The sequence below is a fragment of the Salmo trutta genome, chromosome 31 (assembly GCF_901001165.1).
Source record: "Salmo trutta chromosome 31, fSalTru1.1, whole genome shotgun sequence".
NCBI lineage: Eukaryota > Metazoa > Chordata > Actinopteri > Salmoniformes > Salmonidae > Salmo > Salmo trutta.
This window is the reverse complement of record NC_042987.1, coordinates 941,135-961,730: the sequence shown is the minus strand read 5'-3', so window position 1 is coordinate 961,730 and position 20,596 is coordinate 941,135. Positions and strand designations below refer to the sequence as shown.

At 40.9% G+C, this 20,596-nt stretch overlaps 1 protein-coding gene across 2 annotated transcripts in view; it reads right to left on the bottom strand.

The window, feature by feature from the left end:
• Positions 1-19,769, bottom strand: part of prkci (protein kinase C, iota) — a 64,565-nt gene extending 44,796 nt beyond the window's left edge. The window contains exon 1 of one of the 2 annotated variants that reach the window (XM_029724786.1): positions 19,429-19,769. In XM_029724786.1, coding sequence (XP_029580646.1) covers positions 19,429-19,511 — 83 coding nt within the window. In that variant the 5' untranslated portion in view covers positions 19,512-19,769. The remainder of the gene's footprint in view (positions 1-19,428) is intronic. The other variant, XM_029724787.1, reaches the window with a different exon arrangement.
• Between the last annotated feature and the right edge of the window lie 827 nt (positions 19,770-20,596).

The following is a 20,596-nucleotide window of genomic DNA, read 5'->3' as shown; positions in this document are numbered from 1 at the left end:
GACCAGAGGAGAGGGGGGGGGACAGTCAGGGACAATACACTAAGTACACACACTTATTTACATAATTTTTATTCTGTCAGACTTGGACCCTGACAGTGAATTTCAGTAAGACAAAAATAAAGGTGTTCCAACAAAGGTCCAGTTGCCAGGACAACAAATACTATCTAGACACCGTTCTCCTAGAGAACACAAATAATTATACCTACCTCAGCCTAAACATCAACACCACAGGTCACTTCCACAAGGCTGTGAACGATCTAAGACACAAGGCAAGAAGGGCCTTCTATGCCGTCAAAAGGACCATTAAACTCTACATCTGAATTAGGATCTAGCTAAAAACTCATTGCCCTCTATGGTTGTGAGGTCTGGGGTCCACTCACCAACCAAGAATTTACAAAAAAATTTAAATATATATATTTTTTAAATGGGACAAACAATTGAGACTACATTTTTGAAGAATTCTGCATGCACATTGTGTACAACGCAAAACCACAAACAATGCACACAGAGCAGAAATAGGACTATTCCCACTAGTTATGAAAATCCAGAAAAGAGCTGTTAAATTCAACAATGACTTAAAGAGGGCGATACACACACATTCCACCAGAAAGCCCAAACCTACAGAGATTAACCTAGAGAACACTAACCTCAGCCAGCTGGTTCAGTTCAAAAACACAGACCCTACAGAGCCCCAGGACACCAACACAATTAAACCAAACCAAATAATGACACGGCAAAAAGATAACTATTTGACACACTGGAAAGAATCAGCCCCCCAAAAAATGTGAAAATTGGAATGTTATCTGGCCCTAAACAGAATAACATTTTTGTCATTTAGCAGAAGCTCTTATCCACAGCGACTTACAGTTAGTGCATTCATCTTAAGATAGCTAGGTGGGACAACCACATATCACAGTCATAGTAAGTAAATTTTTGCTCAAAGTAGCCATCCGCAAGGTCAGAGCTAGTAAGAAAAAAAAAGAAGAAAAAAGGTGCAAGTGTTGGCTTTTTTCCCCCTTACAACTGACTGACCAAAAATTAAGAAAGTCCTTATGTACAGATTCAGTGAGCATAGCCTTGCAACACTGCTGCATCACAGAGCATCTTGACTGGCTGCATCACCGCTTGGTATGGCAACTGCTTGGCATCAGACCCCAAGGCCCTACAGAGGGTAGTGTGTACAGCCCAGTACATCACTGGGGCCATCTCCCTGCCATCCAGGACCTCTATAGCAGGCGGTGTATGAGGAAGGCCCGAAAAATTGTCAAAGACTCCAGCCACCAAAGTCATCGACTGCTCTCTCTGCTACCGCACAGCAAGCGGTACAGATGCACCAAGTCTGGAACCAACAGGACCCGGAAAAACATCTACCCACAAGCCATAAGACTTCTAAATAGTTAGTTAAATAGTTAACCGAACTATATGCATTGACCCTTTTTGCAACATTTACATTTACGTCATTTAGTAGACGCTCTTATCAACAACTCGACTCATCACATACGCTGCTGCTGTTTATTGTCCATCAGTTGCCAAGTCACTTTATCCCTACCTACAGTGCATTTTGCTTTATTCTAAAATTGACTAAATAAAAACATCTCAATCTACACACATTACCCCATAATGACAAAGCAAAAACAGGTTGACATTTTTGCAAATGTATTTAAAATGAAACTGAAGTATCACATTTAGATAAGTACTCAGACCCTTTACTCAGTACTTTGTTGAAGCACCTTTGGCAGCGATTATAGGCTCGAGTCTTCTAGGGTGACGCTACAGCTTGGTACGTGTGCTTAGGGTCGTTGTCCTGTTGGAAGGTGATCCTTCACCCCAGTCTGAAGTCCTGAGCACTCTGGAGCAGGTTTTCATCAAGCATCTGTCTGAACTTTGCTTCATTCATCTTTCCCTCGATCCTGACTAGTCTCAGACCCTGGCGCTGAAAGACAGCATGATGCTGCCACCGCCATGCTTCACCGTAGGGATGGTGACAAGTATCCTCCGGGCATGACGCTTGGCATTCAAGTTCAAACTTGGTTTCATCAGACCAGAGATTCTCATTGCTCATGGTCTGAGAGTCTTTAGGTTCCTTTTGCAAACTCCAAGCGGGCTGTCATGTGCCTTTTACTGAGGAGGAGTGGCATCCGTAAAGGCCTGATTGGTGGAGCGCTGCAGAGATGGGAGAATCTTCCAAAAGGACAACCATCTCCACAGAGGAACTTTGGAGCTGTTAGTGACCATTGGGTTTCTTGGTCACCTCCCTGACCAAGGCCCTTCTCCCTTGATTTTGTTTATTTATTTTTTAAATAACTTGGCAAGTCAGTTAAGAACAAATTCTTATTTACAATGACGACCTACCCCAGCCAAACCCGGACGATGATGGGCCAATTGTGCGCCGCCCTATGGGACTCCTAGTCACGGACGGATGCGATACGGCCTGGATTCGAACCAGGGACTGTTGCACTGAGATGCAGTGCCTTAGACCGCTGCGCCACCCGGGAGCCCGATTGCTCAGTTTGGCCGGGCGACCAGCACTTGGAAGAGTCTAGGTGATTCCAAACTACTTCCCTTTAAGAATGATGGAGGCCACTGTGTTCTTGGAGACATTCAATGCTACAGAAATGTTTTGTTACCCTTCCCCCAGATCTGTGCCTCGACACAATCCTGTCTCGGAGCTCTACGGACAATTCCTTCGACCTCATTGTTTGTTTTTTGCTCTGACATGCACTGTCAACTGTGGGACCTTATACAGACAGGTGTGTGCCTTTCCAAATCATGCCAAATCAATTGAATTTACCACAGGTGGACTGCAATAAAGTTCTAGAAACATCAAGGATGATCAATGGAAACAGGATACACCTGAGCTCAATTTCGAGTCTCATAGCAAAGGGTCTGAATACGTAAATTCTTATTTTGCAAAAATTTCTAAAAACCTGTTTTCCCTGTCATTATGGGGTATTGTGTTGAGATGTTATTTATTTAATCAATTTTATAACAAGGCTGTAACGTAACAAAATGTGGATAAAGTCAAGGGGTCTGAAAACTTTCCGAATGCACTGTAGGCGCCAAGAGGCATACAAAATCCAAGTCCAGGCATTCGTGTGGGTTTGAAAGTTAAAAGGTATTGGCTTACACCATCAGGGTGTCCTTTTGCTTTCAATATATTACTGTGCGTTTTATTAAATTCTGTTTGAGGGTGTGCCCATAGTACTTTTAAATAGAGCTGGGACGATAAACCGAAAATTACAGACACTGCCCTCTTACCCAAGCAATCTTGCTTACATCGGTCATTTCGGTGATGAGGCGACAAGGTTCCCGCAGATTTTTTGGTTCTAAAACCAATAGTTGGTCAACAATAGTGTGCATAAACATGCTTCCTGCCATGAAAGTATCTGCCCTGTCTCGCTGCTGGCTCTCACTCCCGCTCCCTCCCCTTTGCACATGGAGAAAAGGGAGAAAGATTCTGATTAGTGGAAGCATACTGACAGTTCAGCAACATTTCAAAAGTATAATTGCGAGGAAGACAGTTTTTTAAACTACCATTATTTAAAAAAGAAATGAGTGAGTTACGTGAATGTTTTTTTTCCCCCTCAATTGTCAATAGAGGAAATAACACCAGTTTAAAAACAGAGTATGTCATTGAGATGCTGAATGGAGCGGAGTGTGCCATTTGCGGTGAACAGGCATACATCTAGTAGCCTGTGTGTGTCTACAAATGGAAAGTTTGTCAAAACGCATGGCCATCTAGCAACAATATCACATTTAGAGTTCGCAATCTAGATAAGGTGTTTTGAGTTCCCACTTCCTCAGGTGGTAAATCTAGCATATAGCCTAGGCCAGGGTTGTCCAACTGGTGAGCTCATGTTTTACTTTATTTTATTAAAAGTAGGGTGTCTGCGGAAAGCTGAGTATCTTGGCTATTGATCTGTGCCTTAAAATAATTGGTGTGACTTACTACCATATATGGGCAAACAAATGTATAAGGGCAGGCCGAGCCGATGGCCTCATTTCAAGATGTCTGCTACCTACATTCCGGTTAACGTTGTGAAGCATAAAGGAAAATGAACACAGAATACGTTGATTCACACCAAACGCCGGTACTCCACAGATCATGAGGATATGTTTTTTGTCTGCCTGTGACCATTATTGATCACAAGTCCCAGAGCCAACATGTTTATTGTACACAACATTTCCACCAAACAGAAAACATCTTACAAGGTAAGCTTCCATTTGGTCTGTGTTTGAGCTATAGCTACATGGGGGTATGAAATAAAACCTTAGGTTGGTAGGAAGAAATCGAGCCTATTGCCAATGGTATCTGATGACGTATGACAATGGCAACATCGAATGGCCACCGAGTGACGATATCTATGCGCATAAAAATATGATGCAAACACTTGGATATGCCATGTATGTCCCGCAACAAATTTCGTTTTTATAGTGAACAATAACTTGGGCACATCCAGTGTGCAAAACAGTGCAATTACAAGATCCGGACACTTTGGAGAAGTTATAAGGACACTTGAATGAACCCTGGATATCCCATAACACCACCACAATGTTTGAGTGAGGTTGATATGGTAGAATTGTGTTTTTATACTGAAATAAAAGCATTTAGGGATTGCAAATATGTAATAGCACTGGCATTATCTAATTTACAGACATATGCCACTTCGGAGAGGTTTAGGGATACTTGGAAACATCGTGACCACACCTGACACCCCTTACTGAAACATCTGCCCATTTCTAGTTGGTCTATCAAGCCCAATTTTTCCTGATATTGTTCACGTTGTGGAAGCCATCTGAGGGGTTTCCAGCTCTGGGCATCAATAATACACTTACAGCTTGCCATTTGTGCTCCCGAGTGCCGCAGCAGTCTAAGGCACTGCATCTCAGTGCAAGAAGCGTCACTACAGTCCCTGGTTCGAATCCAGGCTAAATCACATCCGGCTGTCATTGAGAGTCCCATAGGGCGGCGCAAAATTGGCCCAGTGTCCTTAACCGACTTGCCTAGTTAAATAAAAAAGGTAAAAAAATAAAAAAGATTACTTTCAAAATAAAAATAGGTTATTTTGTGTGTGCTTGATCTTGTGTATTCTCAATACACAGTGAAATGGTTACGTACAAGCCCTTAACCAACAATGCACATAAGAAGAATAGATTAAAAAAAAAAAGAAATAAATCAAATAATTCAAGAGGAGCAGTAAAATAACAATAGCAAGGCTTCATACAGGGGGTACAGGTACAGAGTCAATGTGCATGGGCACCGGTTAGTCGAGGAAATTGAGGTAATATGTACATGTAGGTAGAGTCCATAAATAATAAAACAGAGAATAGCAGCGGTGTAAAGGGGGGGGGCAACGCAAATAGTCTGGGTAGCCATTTGATTAGCTGGTAAGGAGTCTTATGGCTTGGAGGTGGAAGCTGTTGAGAAGCCTTTTGGACCTAGACTTGGCGTTCCGGTACCGCGCGGTAGCAGAGGACAGCCCCGTCGATGAGAATGGGGGCGTGCTCAGTCCTCCTTTTCCTGTAGTCCACAATCATCTATCTTCAGATCATTTCCTATTAATCTCCCAGACGTCTTCTTTCCAAATAAAAAAGGTTTTGGCATGTCAGAATCATGTAATTAAACATTAATAGCAGTTACTTTCGGTTATGTCTATTTAGGCAGAAATCTAAATGCAAAGTACCCAATACATATGGATCCAGTAAGTTCCGAAAATGTCCAGTAAATTAAAATGCTGCCGGTCAAATTTCCCGCACCACATTTTCCTAACGGAAACTATTGCTGTCACAAATTATTTGTAATTATGTTCCGGCCCCCCGACCATCTACACAGCTGAATATAGTTGATGATCCCTGGCCAATACGCACAACAACAAAAAAACATGCAGGCAATTTCATCTCTAAAGGACCAAATTGAGATATGATTATTCTGGATCCTATTTTGTCATGTTGCACATAAAAATATCCATCATGCATTCCCTGGACATGTTAGATGAAATAGCTAACGTTTCATGTCTTACTTGGCACTGGAAAACTCAAGTTTAGAGTCATCCTGCTAATGGAAAGTAAATGGGCATAATTGTATTTTTTTTGTTATTTATTATTGTTCTATTTATCATGAGAGCAAAATGGGTACATTTATTGCGATAGGACTTTTTGTCCATAGCGCCCAGCTCTACTTTCACATCACGTCAGTCAGGTAACGCAGGAGCTGAAGGTAGTAGAAGTAGGCCTACGTGAACACTGCATGCTTTTTTATTATTTCACCTATATATAACCAGGTAGGCCAGTTGAGAACAAGTTCTCATTTACAACTGCGACCTGGCTACTGCCATGTGTGACAAAGAATACAGCAGTGTACAACAGCATGTGCAGATTTATATTCTTAAAAAATATATATATATTTGCCAGCACTGCACCTGAAATTGTTGTATATGCCTACATTACTTTGAAGTGCATTGGCTACTGTAGATGAGCGCCATTCTAGCCTTGGAATGACAGGTTCAGAGCAGACAGAAAATTGGCTGGTATATGCCATCTCGTATTCCCACCCCCTGCCTCTCTCGCTTCCTCCATATTCTCACCTTCTGCCTCTTCTTTTTCTCTTAGTCACATGTTCACTCCTCTCGCTTCCTCCCCCTCCCTCACCCTTGTTTGTGTTAATTAGAGACAGCACAGGAGGAGTGTTGACCCTCATTTTGGTAGCTACAGTCCCAACTTTACAGGCCCACACATCCTTCTAAGCACCATGGCTGATAGGAGCAGGAACAGGAACAGACAGACACGTGTTCTCTCTCAAATGACACCCCATTCATTCAGCCACACAGTACTGTTACTACACTAGCAGAGCCAGTATCAATGCCAGTACACTGCTCCATTACATACCGTCCAGCTAGGTAACTGGGCCTGTGCAGTTGCTGTTCATTAAAGTGGAACTGACAGCGTTTTAGCAACATGAAATCTTATTCAAATCTGTTCATATACACCCACAGGAAGAAAATTACACTTTTTTTTAAACATTTTCTGACAAGCAAGCACTTAGATATGGTCATTTTCATGTTTTCATAAGTTAATAGAATGTTTGGGAATAACGTATAGTTAGGCATTTGTGAAAATTCTACAGTGGCCGTGCGTTTGGACAATTAAAACAGAAGTAAATAAAACCTAATAAAAACATTGGTCATTACCAGGACCGGAATCTACGCAGACCGGTGCGCCATAGCCAATCAGAGCTACAGTAGGCCTATATGCAAATAAGCCCTATGCCACACGGGCCTGCCATCATTCACTTTGAACTGGACTTTGTGTTTTCAGTTAAGTACCAACAGCGCAAATTTAGATTAGTATGCATTCGCCAAATGCCACAAAATACACCTGAATGGATTTTTGCCATTATGTCACTCAACCCCTGCTCCAATGACATGACATCCTCCAGTAGCTAGCTAATAGTTATATAGATACGCTAGCCCAGGGCTGTCATAATTAAATCAGCCCACAGCCATATAAAAATTTAAAAAGCGCGGCCCAGACAAAGCCCATTTGTTTTTACAAAAAAAACATTCAACTCTGACCCAAAATGGCCATAGAAAAAAGTATGGTCCTTTATACAAAATGTCCGCTTATGTACAAAGGATGGTGTATAGCATTTTAAGATATTAAAACAGCCTTACATAAGATTCTCATGGTTGCGAGATATTTGGGGAAATAGACAGACATAACTATATTTCCCATGTAGGAAACAATGGGGCGACCTCAGAGTTCCATGAGTAATGTTTTGTTGTTGTTGTTGATGTTTTAACTACCAGGAATTGGTTAAACGTGGGCAGGTCTCACTGCCAACAATAGCAAAGCAGGTATGGTGACCTAGAACAATAAGCTAGAACATTCGGAAAGTGAACATTCGGAAAGTGAGTTGGTACCACGATGCTCAATAGAACTAATAGGAGCTGGCAGAAAAATACCCTAAAATAAGGCCTGTTTTTATGATTACTTCAAACCTACAGCAAGCAGCCGGGACATACGGTAATATTATCAAATTGGGCTCCACGGTGGACGTAATGAACTCGTTTTTATCTATTGTTAAAAATGTTGTGTCCAGCCTAAACTGAGTGTAGAAAACATTAGGAACACCCTCCTAATATTGAGTTTCACCGCCTCCTTTTGTCCTCAATTAGTCGGGGAATGGACTCCACAAGGTGTTGAAAACATTCCACAGGGATGCTGCCCCAGCAGCAGGAAAAACCCAGCAGCGTTGCGGTTCTTGACACAAACCGGTGCACCTTGCACCTACTACCTTACTCTGTTCAAAGGCACTTAAATCTTTTGTCTTGCCCATTCAACCTCAATGAATACACAATCCACGTCTCAATTGTCTCATGGATTAAATCCTTCTTTAACCTGACCCCTCCCCTTCATCTACACTGAAGATGCTTTAAAAAAAGTGACATCAGTAAGGGATCATAGCTTTCACCTGGTCAGTCGGTCATGGCTCCCGAGTGGCGCAGCGGTCTAAGGCACTGCATCTCAGTGCAAGAGGCGTCACTGCAGTCCCTGGTTCAAATCCAGACTGCATCACATCCGGCAGTGAGTCCCATATGGAGGCGCACAATTGGCCAAGTGTTGTCCGGGTTTGGCCGTCATTGTAAATAAGAATTTGTTCCTAACTGCCTTGTCTAGTTAAATAATGGTTACACATGGAAAAAGTACATGTTCCTAATGTTTTGGTCATGTGAGAGGTATAATATTCAGACACTATTGGAGAAGGACATTGAGAGAATGTCTTTTCCTTCGTAGTTTCTAAGCAGTGTTCCTGCATAAGCCTTCATGGGGTACTTCATTAGTTACGTATGAGAAAAGTCATTATGCATGTTACAGAAAATGAACAAAGGTAACTAGGGAGAATGGAATTCTGCCCCTTCACCTTGTCGCCACTACCCTCTAAAACCCCAGCGGCAGCCCCATCTGCTGCTAAGCAGGTAGGTCATTGGTCACTGGTGAGCACCCAAGCAGGGAGAGTGTTGATCAGTGTGCCCCTCTCCCCAGGCAGCACACCTAAAAACATCCATCTCTCTGTCACCACTGGAGGCATGTACCCTCAATCTCCATTGCGGCTATAAACACCCAGCTACTGTAAATCTTAATTTGCCTACCCAGGAGCCTAGTGTTTCATTAACTTTGTCAGTGATTTCAATTTTAGAACGATGTTTTGGCGTGATTATAGGTCTGATTTCAAGTAACTAGAAGCAGGCTTAACGAAACATTCAATCATATAGCCTACTTCGGGTAGAAACCCAAATAAAAGTATGTAGATAGAAAGATGTGTGGGTGTCATGTATCCTAGAATGGAGTTTAATAAAAACTAGCCGAGACAGCATTGCATACGCTACCGTTCAAAAGTTTGGGGGCACTTAGAAATTCCCTTGTTTTTTGTCCAATAAAATCTCAAATTGATCAGAAATACATTGTAGACATTGTTAATGTTGTAAATGACTATTGTAGCTGGAAACGGCAGATTTTTTATGGAATATCTATATAGGCCCATTATTAGAAACCATCACTCCTGTGTTCCAATGGCACATTGTGTTTGCTAATCTAAGTTGATCATTTTAAAGGGCTAATTGATCATTAGACAACCATTTTGCAATTATGTTGGCACAGCAGAAAACTGTTGTTCTGATTAAAGAAGCAATGAAACTGGCCTTCTTTAGACAAGTTGAGTATCTGAAGCATCAGCATTTGTGGGTTCGATTACAGGTTCAAAATGGACAATTGAACAGTTGGTACCTGGATAGTACACAAGTTGATTGGTTTGCTGTTTTGACACTACCAACACATGGGTTCAGATTAAATATACACCGAGTGTAAAAAACATGAAAAACACTGGATCTTTCCATGACAGACTGACCAGGTGAACACAGGTGAAAGCTATGATCCCTCATTGATGTCACTTGTTAAACCCACTCCAATCAGTGTAGATGAACGGGAGGAGACAGGTTAAATACTTATTTTAAGCCTTGAAACATGGATTGTGTGTGCCAACTCAATACAAGGAAGGTGTTCCTAATGTTTGGTATACTGCGTCTAAATGAATGGCATTCTCTTTATGGTGATGTATCCTGAACAGGTACACACTGGCTTTTATTTTAATGAGCTCCGCCAAAAAGTGTTAAACAAATCAAAATATATTTTATATTAGAGAGTCTTCAAAGTAGCCACCCTTTTCCTTGATAGCTTGTTGACAGCTTTCTTGGCATTCTCTCAACCAGCTTCATGAGGTAGTCACCTGGAATGCATTTCAATTAACAGGTGTGCCTTCTTAAAAGTTAATTTGTGATATTTCTTTCCTTCTTATTGCGTTTGAGCCAATCAGTTGTGTTGTGACAAGGTAGGGGTGGTAAACGGAAGATAGCCCTATTTGGTAAAAGACCCAAATCCATATTATGGCAAGAACAGCTCAAATAAGAAAAGAGAAACAACAGTCCATCATTATTTTAAGACATGAAGTTCAGTCAATCCAGAAAACATCAATAACTTTTTTTGGAATGAGATGCTCTCCCACTACTGTGTGTGCGCGCATCTTGCTAGCCATCACTCAAATGGCGAGGGGCTGAAACTCCTTGGCTGGAACTCGAATTGCAAGGGGCCTAGTCCACATGGGGGAAAATGCAGGATAAAAGGGCACATTCAAACAAGGGATTTTGTGGCTAATTGCTTATGCATGCATGAACACCACATTAAACCTCATGCCTAGGGCTGGATGTGTCAAAGAAAAAACGTCCTAGTCGCCAAAGTTCAGGAACATGTTAACCCTTTACACTCGTGGGAATTGGCCTATATGGATAAGGCTAAATTGAAATGTTTACTACATTATAAATATGAAAATAATGGTAGTAATAGAAAGCAAACAGTTTGGAGATTATGGGAAAATTATTAGAACAAAGTTGAGGACAACAGTTCAAGACTGAATCCAAACATTACACTGTTGATTTTATGTGCATTTTACATTTACGGTACTTCGTGCCGCATTTGTTGATAACAAAATCTGAAAATAATCAGAATACATTCAGTGACATGATAAAAATATTCATGGAAAAAGCTTGGTAGGTGCACCATAAAACAAAATTATCAAGGGTTTGTGTGAGCGGACTAACTGGTGTCTCCAAGTGGCCACACACCTCCAAAGTGTGCTCGGTTCCTAAGTAATTTCAATACACTTCAATAATACTGACCAAAACTATAAATTCAACATATAAAGTGTTGGTCCCATGTTTCATGAGATATAATAAAAAGAGCCCAGAAATGTTCCAGACGCACAAAAAGCTTATTTCTCTCAAATGTTGTGCACAAATTTGTTTACATCCCTGTTAGTGAGCATTTCTCATTTGCCAAGATAATCCATCCACCCGACATGGCATATCATGGCATATCAAGAAGCTGATTAAACGGCACGACCATCACACAGGTGCACCTTGTGCTGGGGACAATAAAAGGCCACTAAAATGTGCAGTTGTCACACAACAATGTCACAGATGTTTCAAGTTGAGGGAGTGTGCAGTTGGCATGCTTGACTGCAGGAATGTCCACCAGAGCTGTTGCCAGAGAATTGAACGTTCATTTCTCTATCATAAGCCACCTCCAATGTCGTTTTAGAGAATTTGTCAGTACGTCCAACCGGCCTCACAACCACAGACCATGTGTAACCACACCACCCCAGGACCTCCACATCCGGCTTCTTCACCTGCGGGATTGTCTGAGACCAGCCACCGGACAGCTGTAAAACATTTTGACCAATCAATTGGTTGAAAGAAAAGACTCTCGGTGCGCTCAGGTGCGTGTTCTGCTGCAAATGTTCTTCGCAATAGACAAACATAAGTTCATTCTGTTAAAACAACCCAGGTTATGAAGCCATGTCAAACTGTGCATCAAACATAGTGATTAAACTATGACATGGCATGACATGGCATGAGTTTTGTGATATGGAAATGTGAAGTGCACATTTAGACAGGTTTTTGGCTTGCTTGTATGATATATAAGCTAGAGGTCAACCGATTAATCGGAATGACCGATTAATTAGGGCCGATTTCAAGTTTTCATAACAATCGGAAATCGGTATTTTTGGACGCCGATTTGGCCGATTTTTTTACATGTATTTTTTTAGACCTTTATTTAACTAGGCAAGTCAGTTAAGGACACATTCTTATTTTCAATGACGGCCTACGAACGGTGGGTTAACTGCTTTGTTCAGGGGCAGAACGACAGATTTTTACCTTGTCAGCTCGGGGATTCAATCTTGCAACCTTACGGTTAACTAGTCCAACGCTCTAACCACCTGCTTTACATGGCACTCCACGAGGAGCCTGCCTGTTACGCGAATGCAGTAAGAAGCCAAGGTAAGTTTAATGCTAGCTAGCAACTTATCTTATAAAAAACAATCAATCATAATCACTAGTTAACTACACATGGTTGATGATATTACTAGTTTATCTAGCCTGTCCTGCATTGCATATAATCGCTTAGGTACACGTTGCTCCAACCATAAACATCATTGCCTTTCTTAAAATCAATACACAAGTATATATTTTGAAACCTGCATATTTAGTTAATATTGCCTGCTAACATGAATTTCTTTTAACTAGGCAAAATGTGTCACTTCTCTTGCAAACAGAGTCAGGGTATATGCAGCAGTTTGGGCCGCCTGGCTCGTTGCGAACTGTGAAGACTATTTCTTCCTAACAAAGACAGCCGACTTCGCCAAACGGGGGATGATTTAACAAAAGCGCATATGCGAAAAAAGCACAATCGTTGCACGACTGTACCTAACCATAAACATCAATGCCTTAAAATCAATACACAGAAGTATATTTTTAAACCTGCATATTTAGCTAAAAGAAATCCAGGTTAGCAGGCAATATTAACCAGGTGAAATTGTGTCATTTTGCGTTCATTGCACGCAAAGTCAGGGTATATGCAACAGTTTGGGCCGCCTGGCTCGTTGCGAACTAATTTGCCTGAATTTTACATAATTATGACATAACATTGAAGGTTGTGCAATGTAACAGGAATATTTAGACTTAGGGATGCCACCCGTTAGATAAAATACGGACCGGTTCCGTATTTCACTGACAGGAAAAACGTTTTGTTTTCGAAATGATAGTTTCCGGATTCGACCATATTAATGACCTAAGGCTCGTATTTCTGTGTGTTATTATGCTATAATTAAGTCTATGATTTGATATTTGATAGAGCAGTCTGACTGAGCGGTGGTAGGCAGCAGCACGCTCAAAAGGATTCATTCAAACAGCACTTTCGTGTGTTTTGCAAGCAGCTCTTCGCTGTGCTTCAAGCATTGCGCTTGTGCTGCCATCCTGTTAGAAGGTAACAGATCATTTTATTACAATGGTTAAGATGGATTTTCATTGTGTTCCATGGTGTTATTTGCCCCCTAGTGGAGCTTTCTGGTACTTAAAGACTGTACGCGAACAGGAAGTAGAGAATTCGTTCTGCACGCATAGAAGCAGCTAAAAACAACGCTACGGTGCAGGTCTTTCAGTGTAGCTATTTCTTGTCACACTTCAGCCTCAGAAAATATTTGTTTGCAAGTTCGATTCAAGCATTTAGCTAGTGATGATAATCTTGTTATTGATAGAGTTGCTTACATATCAATGTTGGTTGGTTGTATTTACTCTCACAAATTGCAATGCTTTTCATGTATGCCGTCAGCTGTATTACTTTCCTCGTGCGTCATGTAAACGAATTGTAAAACATACAATACTGAAGTTGTTACTGTTTCTAGTGTAATACGCTTTGTTATTCTACAGAGATGGTTGTACATTATTAGAGTAATGAAAGGAGTTAGCCAATTACCATATGAGTAACAATTAGCTACATGGTTTGGCGTCATGCCAGATGCATGGTACCCTCGGCACGTGTTTTGTATTTTCATGCAACTTCAACTTGAAATGTATAATGTACAGCTACAGTATGTCGATTTGAATTGAATACTAAAGTATATTCTTTTCTGTATTTTGCAGTTTCACTACAAACTGTTCAATACATTCATTCAAGAAAAGTCACACCTTGGGAGTTTTTTTGAAGACTTAGTTGTTAGCTATCTGTCTAGTTTTGCATGGGAACGCAATTCAAGGGCAGAATAGCTCTGTTAATGACTTCAAGCCTATCAACTCCCAAGATTAGGCTGGTGTAACCGATGTGAAATGGCTAGCTAGTTAGCAGGTGCGCGCTAATAGCGTTTCAAATGTCACTCGCTCTGAGACTTGGAGTAGTTGTTCCCCTTGCTCTACATGGGTAACGCTGCTTCGAGGGTGGCTGTTGTTGATGTGTTCCTGGTTCGAGCCCAGGTAGGAGCGAGGAGAGGGACGGAAGCTATACTGTTACACTGGCAATACTAAAGTGCCTATAAGAACATCCAATAGTCAAAGGTATATGAAATACAAATCGTAGAGAGAAATAGTCCTACAATAACTACAACCTAAAACTTGATACCTGGGAATATTGAAGACTCATGTTAAAAGGAACCACCAGCTTTCATATATTCTCATGTTCTGAGCAAGGAACTTAAATGTTAGCTTTTTTACATGGCACATATTGCACTTACTTTCTTCTCCAACACTTTGTTTTTGCATTATGTAAACCAAATTGAACATGTTTCATTATTTATTTGAGGCTAAATTGATTTTATTGATGTATTATATTAAGTTGAAATAAGTGTTCATTCAGTATTGTTGTAATTGTCATTAATAGAAATAAATAAATAAAAATGTAAAAACCCCCAAAATAAATAAATAAAATTTGCACCGGCTTTTTTTGGTCCGCCAATAATCGGCATCGGTGTTAAAATCATAAATCGGTCGACCTCTAAACAAAGCTGTATTATTTAAATCCTCAACGTCTCATCTTCCAAAATACATTGAGTCCTCTTAAATTTACAGCATTTCCCTCACTCAGACAACAACAAAAAATTGAAGGGAGGGTTGGGGGTAACTTCTTGTCGAGTAAGGTGCTCAAGTTCAGAACGTTTGTCAGTCAAAACCAATACAACACTATGAATCGCAGAGCGTGAGCTGTGACGTCATTTATGGCATGTTACTATACAGTCACTGCGTTCCAATTTAGGCACTTATTAGTGTCCAAATCTGCCATTTTCAACCCTTATGGGTAAAAGTTTTATGGGGTAAAATATAATAATAATCTACTTCACTAGCTAAAAGATCACATATGGCCAACCCCATGTTTTAGCCTATTTATTTATAGCCACTGTGCTGCATCAGTTGGGCTACAGATGATAATGCTTATTGGTAATAGCATACCTAATAATATAGCCCCCCCAAATATGGTCAAAAAAATGTACTTGTATTTTTCCATATATAGACACACCCTATGCGTTTTAATAAAATCAACCATATGCTTGTCCGCTGCTGTTTGATGAAATAAGACAAATGACTCAAGAGGAAGCCAAAGATCTAGATAGCTAGAAGAAAAAAAAACAACCTGACCAAACTATTCTCCTCCCGCTCCTGTTGGCTTTCGCAGATTCTGCCATTACTCTCCTGAAGTTGCCGGTAATGTAGGCTACACAAGGAGTCGGCAACCTTTCTCATGTGGAATGCCAATTATTCCTACCATTTCTACCGATCTGCATGCCAGTTACAGTTTTCATATGCACATTTTCATAGAACAGTTTAATTGAATTTATAAATGTCTTCGTATCTCAATCATTGTCATGTGGTTAATCAATTCTATCCAAATCTAAATGCAAATAATACAAACCTAAAAAGTAACTTTTTTGCCCAAGGGATAAGAGCTCATCGGGTAGACCCATTTTATGATGTTTCCACTGGATCAGAGCATTACATTTTTATCCCTTTCACGCTGCATGGTTATCAAAAGGGAGAGAGCAGGAAAGATTTTTCAAATAGGCTATTCTGAGGAACTATTGTTATTCTCACTGGACGCAAAAACACTTCATTTACTTGCCATTTGAAGTAAAGAAGAAATTACTTAGCGGTGGTGACTTAAGACAATCAGATCTCTAAATGGGCACAATTCTAGGCCTACATTTGTACACAGGTCAGGTATCCTTGGCCTACTTCTATGTGTAATCAGGTGTGAGTCCTTACTCAACATTGACAGGAGCGCGCCAAACAAATGGCAATAAATAAATAAATGGGCAAAACAAATGGAATGAAATAAACCAAAACATGTTTCTCACAAGTGTAGAATAGTTTGTGCGCGCTGCAAACAACGAGACCACTCCAACAATGAGAATGGTAAAATACAAAAAATATAGTGAACGCATTAACAGAAATTACCGAGAATTAACAGTAAATGTACTACTGGTGTGCCATCCCCACGGCCTTCGGAATGGATTAGTCCTCTGAAACAGGCGCCAATCAGACGGGTGTCTCGTGTGCCATAAAAAAAAAATATTTTTAGTTTGCTCGACTTAAAAACATCTTGGTCAACCAACAGCCTATTGACAAAACAATCGACTAACTTCTGACCGCCAAAAACACATTTAAAAAAAATATATTGTATACATTTTTACCCCGTTTTCTCCCCAATGTCGTGGTATCCAATTGGTAGTTACAGTCTTGTCAGCGTGCACCGCAGCAGGCCAGCCATAGGAGTAGTGGGCCTTCCGAGTGGCGCAGTTGTCTAAGTGTGCGATGCGACAAGGACATCCCTGCTGGCCAAACCCTCCCCTAACCCGGACGACGCTGGGCCAATTGTGCGCCGCCCCATAGGTCTCTCGGTCGCGGCCGGCTGCGACAGGGACTTGAACCCAGAATCTCTAGCAGCACAGCTAGACCACTGCGCCACTCGGAAGGCCCACTTTTAATGTTTTTTTTTGTTTTTTTTTTTTAAAAACCTTCGGAATGGTAAAATGGTTCAGTGTAAACTTAAAAACAACTAAAATCATATAAAGTATATAGAAAAGATAATGGAACAACACATTTTTAAATAAGATCTTTGACGAAAAAAACAAAAATAGACAGTCAAGGATAATCAAGAAATCCAAAAAAAACATGGGGGCCCCCATTGATTTAGTTATGTTTGAGTCACTCAGACAGCATAAGAACACGGCATAAACCATGGCAAAATGTGTAGAATTGCAGAAAACCCGCTTTAAACTATAAAATGTACTCATCACCATGGCCAAAAGTGTACAATTGTGTAAAATCCCCCCTCCCACCGCTGCTGAAAGAAATCCTAGGGGAAACACTGCAGTGCTACGTTGTTCATTGCTCATGCCTCATAATGTTTACTTTACAAAGAGGAAGTTGATAGCAGCTGATGTTTGGTGGTGACATTCAAACTCCTGAGACAAATGTAGGTTGCGTTAAAACTAAGACAGCAGACAGACTTACAAATGGGTCTAGAGAAAGAAAAATATTTATGAGTGTAAGCATTAAAACCAGAAACTTGATGAGTGATGACTATGAACATTGCACTGTCAGTCAGGTGACTTAAAATAATTGGAAACAGGTTGCTTTATCATTACTCAAATGTACACACACACACACACACACACACACACACACACACATATAGTTACTAAGCTTATTGTATCATTGCATCCAGTATCTGTTACCAGCCGCCATGCCTCTACTCTAACCACTACTCCCTCTACTCTAACCACTACTCCCTCTACTCTAACCACTACTCCCTCTATGTGTCAATAAAGAGTAATTACAGTGACAAGCAGAGACTGCCAAAGCCTGACACCACATGTCACCGGACCAGACCCTGCCTACTGCTGACCTTGACTGGAAAGTTGGCTGACAGCAGTGTGGGTCTGTGTGAATGAGACTACGAAAGTGAACGGAGCTAGAGGGCAGTTCTCGTTACCACCATCTCTCTTCTGTCAAACTGCCCATTATTATAGGACAGTATGAATGCATACTGTAGCGTTTCCCAAACTCTGTCTAAGGTTTAGTTTTTTGCCCTAACACTACACAGCAGATTCAAATGATAAAAGCTTGATGATTAGTTGATTGAGTATTTCAGTCAGCTGTGTAGGGCTAGGGCAAAAAACTAAACGCGCACCTCTTGGCGTCCCGAGTACGGAGTTTGGGAAACCCTGGCACACTGTGCAGTCAAAGCAGAGCCATGTGTACATTATATGACTCTGAGACAAAGTGCTGCAGATAAAAGAAGCAGGCTTGATGGTAAAAATGAGATTCGGATGAGAGCCGACTAGTGTATGATGTAGGCCTAGCCTGGATCCAATTGAATTGTTCTGTTTTAATCTGATTGGATGTAGGCTAACAGAGATGAGCTATTCCACAAAAATTCCCTTAACCCCCATCCTTCGCAAATGTACATGTACAACCGCCAATGCTGATTTAAGGCCTGCCTAGCTGGCTTGATGATGTGTGACCCAACACTGTACTTGACCAACCAATGAAATGTTTTATCCCAGATTCCCCACATACTTGACCTTCCAAGGCACTGATCTCAGAAATATTTTGGATGCTTTTGTCTCCATAAAAAATGTTTTTTAAGTATCCAGGGACAATAGAGTGCTGGCAGGGCGGTAATTAGAGTGAGTGGGAAATACAACAGGTCTGGCAGAAGTTACTGGTAATACACGTTTGGCCAGTCTCTCTTTTGGGAAAAACAACAATCACAGACTCCATCACACAGCAAGAAGTGTCATGGCAACACCTGTGTGTGACAAATGATTTCCATCTCTGAATACAATTACTAGGTCCACTATTCACCGACTATAAATAACTAGCTACATCCCAAATAGTGGCATAATCATGTCATGAACATTAAGTATCTCTAATTGTTGTAAACTCTCACCTATCTATGTCAAAGATAAGAAAACAAATCCGAGATTACATCCAATGTGAGCCTCACATAATAAATGTCACAGGATGTTGTCAAAGTTTGCTTTACATCAATTATTGTAATAGTGTAATTTCAGCTGTGACAACTCACCAGGTTCAGTACAGTACGGCTATATGAGGACACATGTTGAGTATCAAACATTCAGCTAGCTTGCATCGTCAAAAACATCAGCTAACTGGTTAAAGTTACCATTTAGCTAGCTAGTGAACTAGTAAATTCAATGTAGCTTAGTCATGTCTCAGAACCTGTAGCTAGCTACCAAGCCATAAACAATGGAAGAAACTTCACTTACTAAAAATATATTCATATAGGGAACGTGCATGCTAACTAATACTGGCCAACATTAAGTAGCTAGGTAAGTTAGCAACAGCTAACTAACTACTTTTCTGGACAGTTTCACTTGTCTGTCAAGTTTATAACGTTAACTAGCGAGCTAACTTAGCTAAAAAGCTAACCGTCTGGCTAATAAAGCCTAGCCCAAGTTCATAACGAGTCAAATAACGAAGTACTTTATTCCGATACAAATCACACAAACCCTAACCGTCTACTTACCCTTTGTAATAAGCTTTTACCCGGACTTGGTGAGGGTTTTCGCCGGGGTGAGACATGGTGCTGTCCCGCAACGTCGGCATCATAAGCCCTCGGAATCGGAACTCCGCACGCCGAAGATGTTTTCCTTCTGGCTGCGACAAATTTAGCTGTGTACCACGCCCAAAACGATCTCCTCTGTAACTTGCCTCGATAGATAAAACAATTAGATAGCTGACTAGCTGTTGAAACGAACAATTTGAGTCTTCTTAATTGTACAAAATCCAGACAAAGTAGTGTACAACTTCAGGAGTTCGCCAAACAACACTCACTACTACAAAAAGGCCTCACGACGGACGAATCCATTAGCGGAATGTAGGAGGGGCCAATAAATATTTGAATCAACAAACTAAACAAGAAGATACACTGTCTGATCGTAGATAATATTCTGTAAATGGAACATATTTAAGGCGAATCATATGAATATCATATATTGTAATGATAGACAAGGAGTAAATGCTATTTTTAACACAGTACTGTAAATGTGAACGTGTTCATTATTCCTATTGTACCAAATGAAATGCAAGGGCGTTTGTGTTGTCCATGGGAACATTTGTATATGGCCATTTATACGTATAATATATTTTCTATGAAAATATAATGTGGTAGTTGGAAATTTAGTTCTTGAAATGAAATTCATATTTTTTACAAATGGATCGCTTTGGCTGCCTTTCTCATACAAGAGAAGTAGCACTCATGTCTGTAGCCATGAAGTGCTTCGAAGGCTGGTCATGGCTCGCATCAACACCATTATCCCAGAAACCCTAGACCCACTCCAATTGTCATACTGCCCCAACAGATGATGCAATCTCTATTGCACTCCACACTGCCCTTTCCCACCTGGACAAAAGGTACACCTATGTGAGAATGCTATTTATTGACTACAGCTCAGTTTTCAACACAATAGTGCCCTAAAGCTCGTCAATAAGCTAAGGATCCTCAACATAGGGGCCCCTCAGGGGTGCGTGCTCAGTCCCCTCATGTACTCCCTGTTCACTCATGACTGCACGGCCAGGCCCGACCCCAACACCATCATTATGTTTGCCGATGACACAACAGTGGTAGGCCTGATCACCGACAATGACGAGACAGTCTATAGGGAGGAGGTCAGCGACCTGGCCGTGTGGTGCCA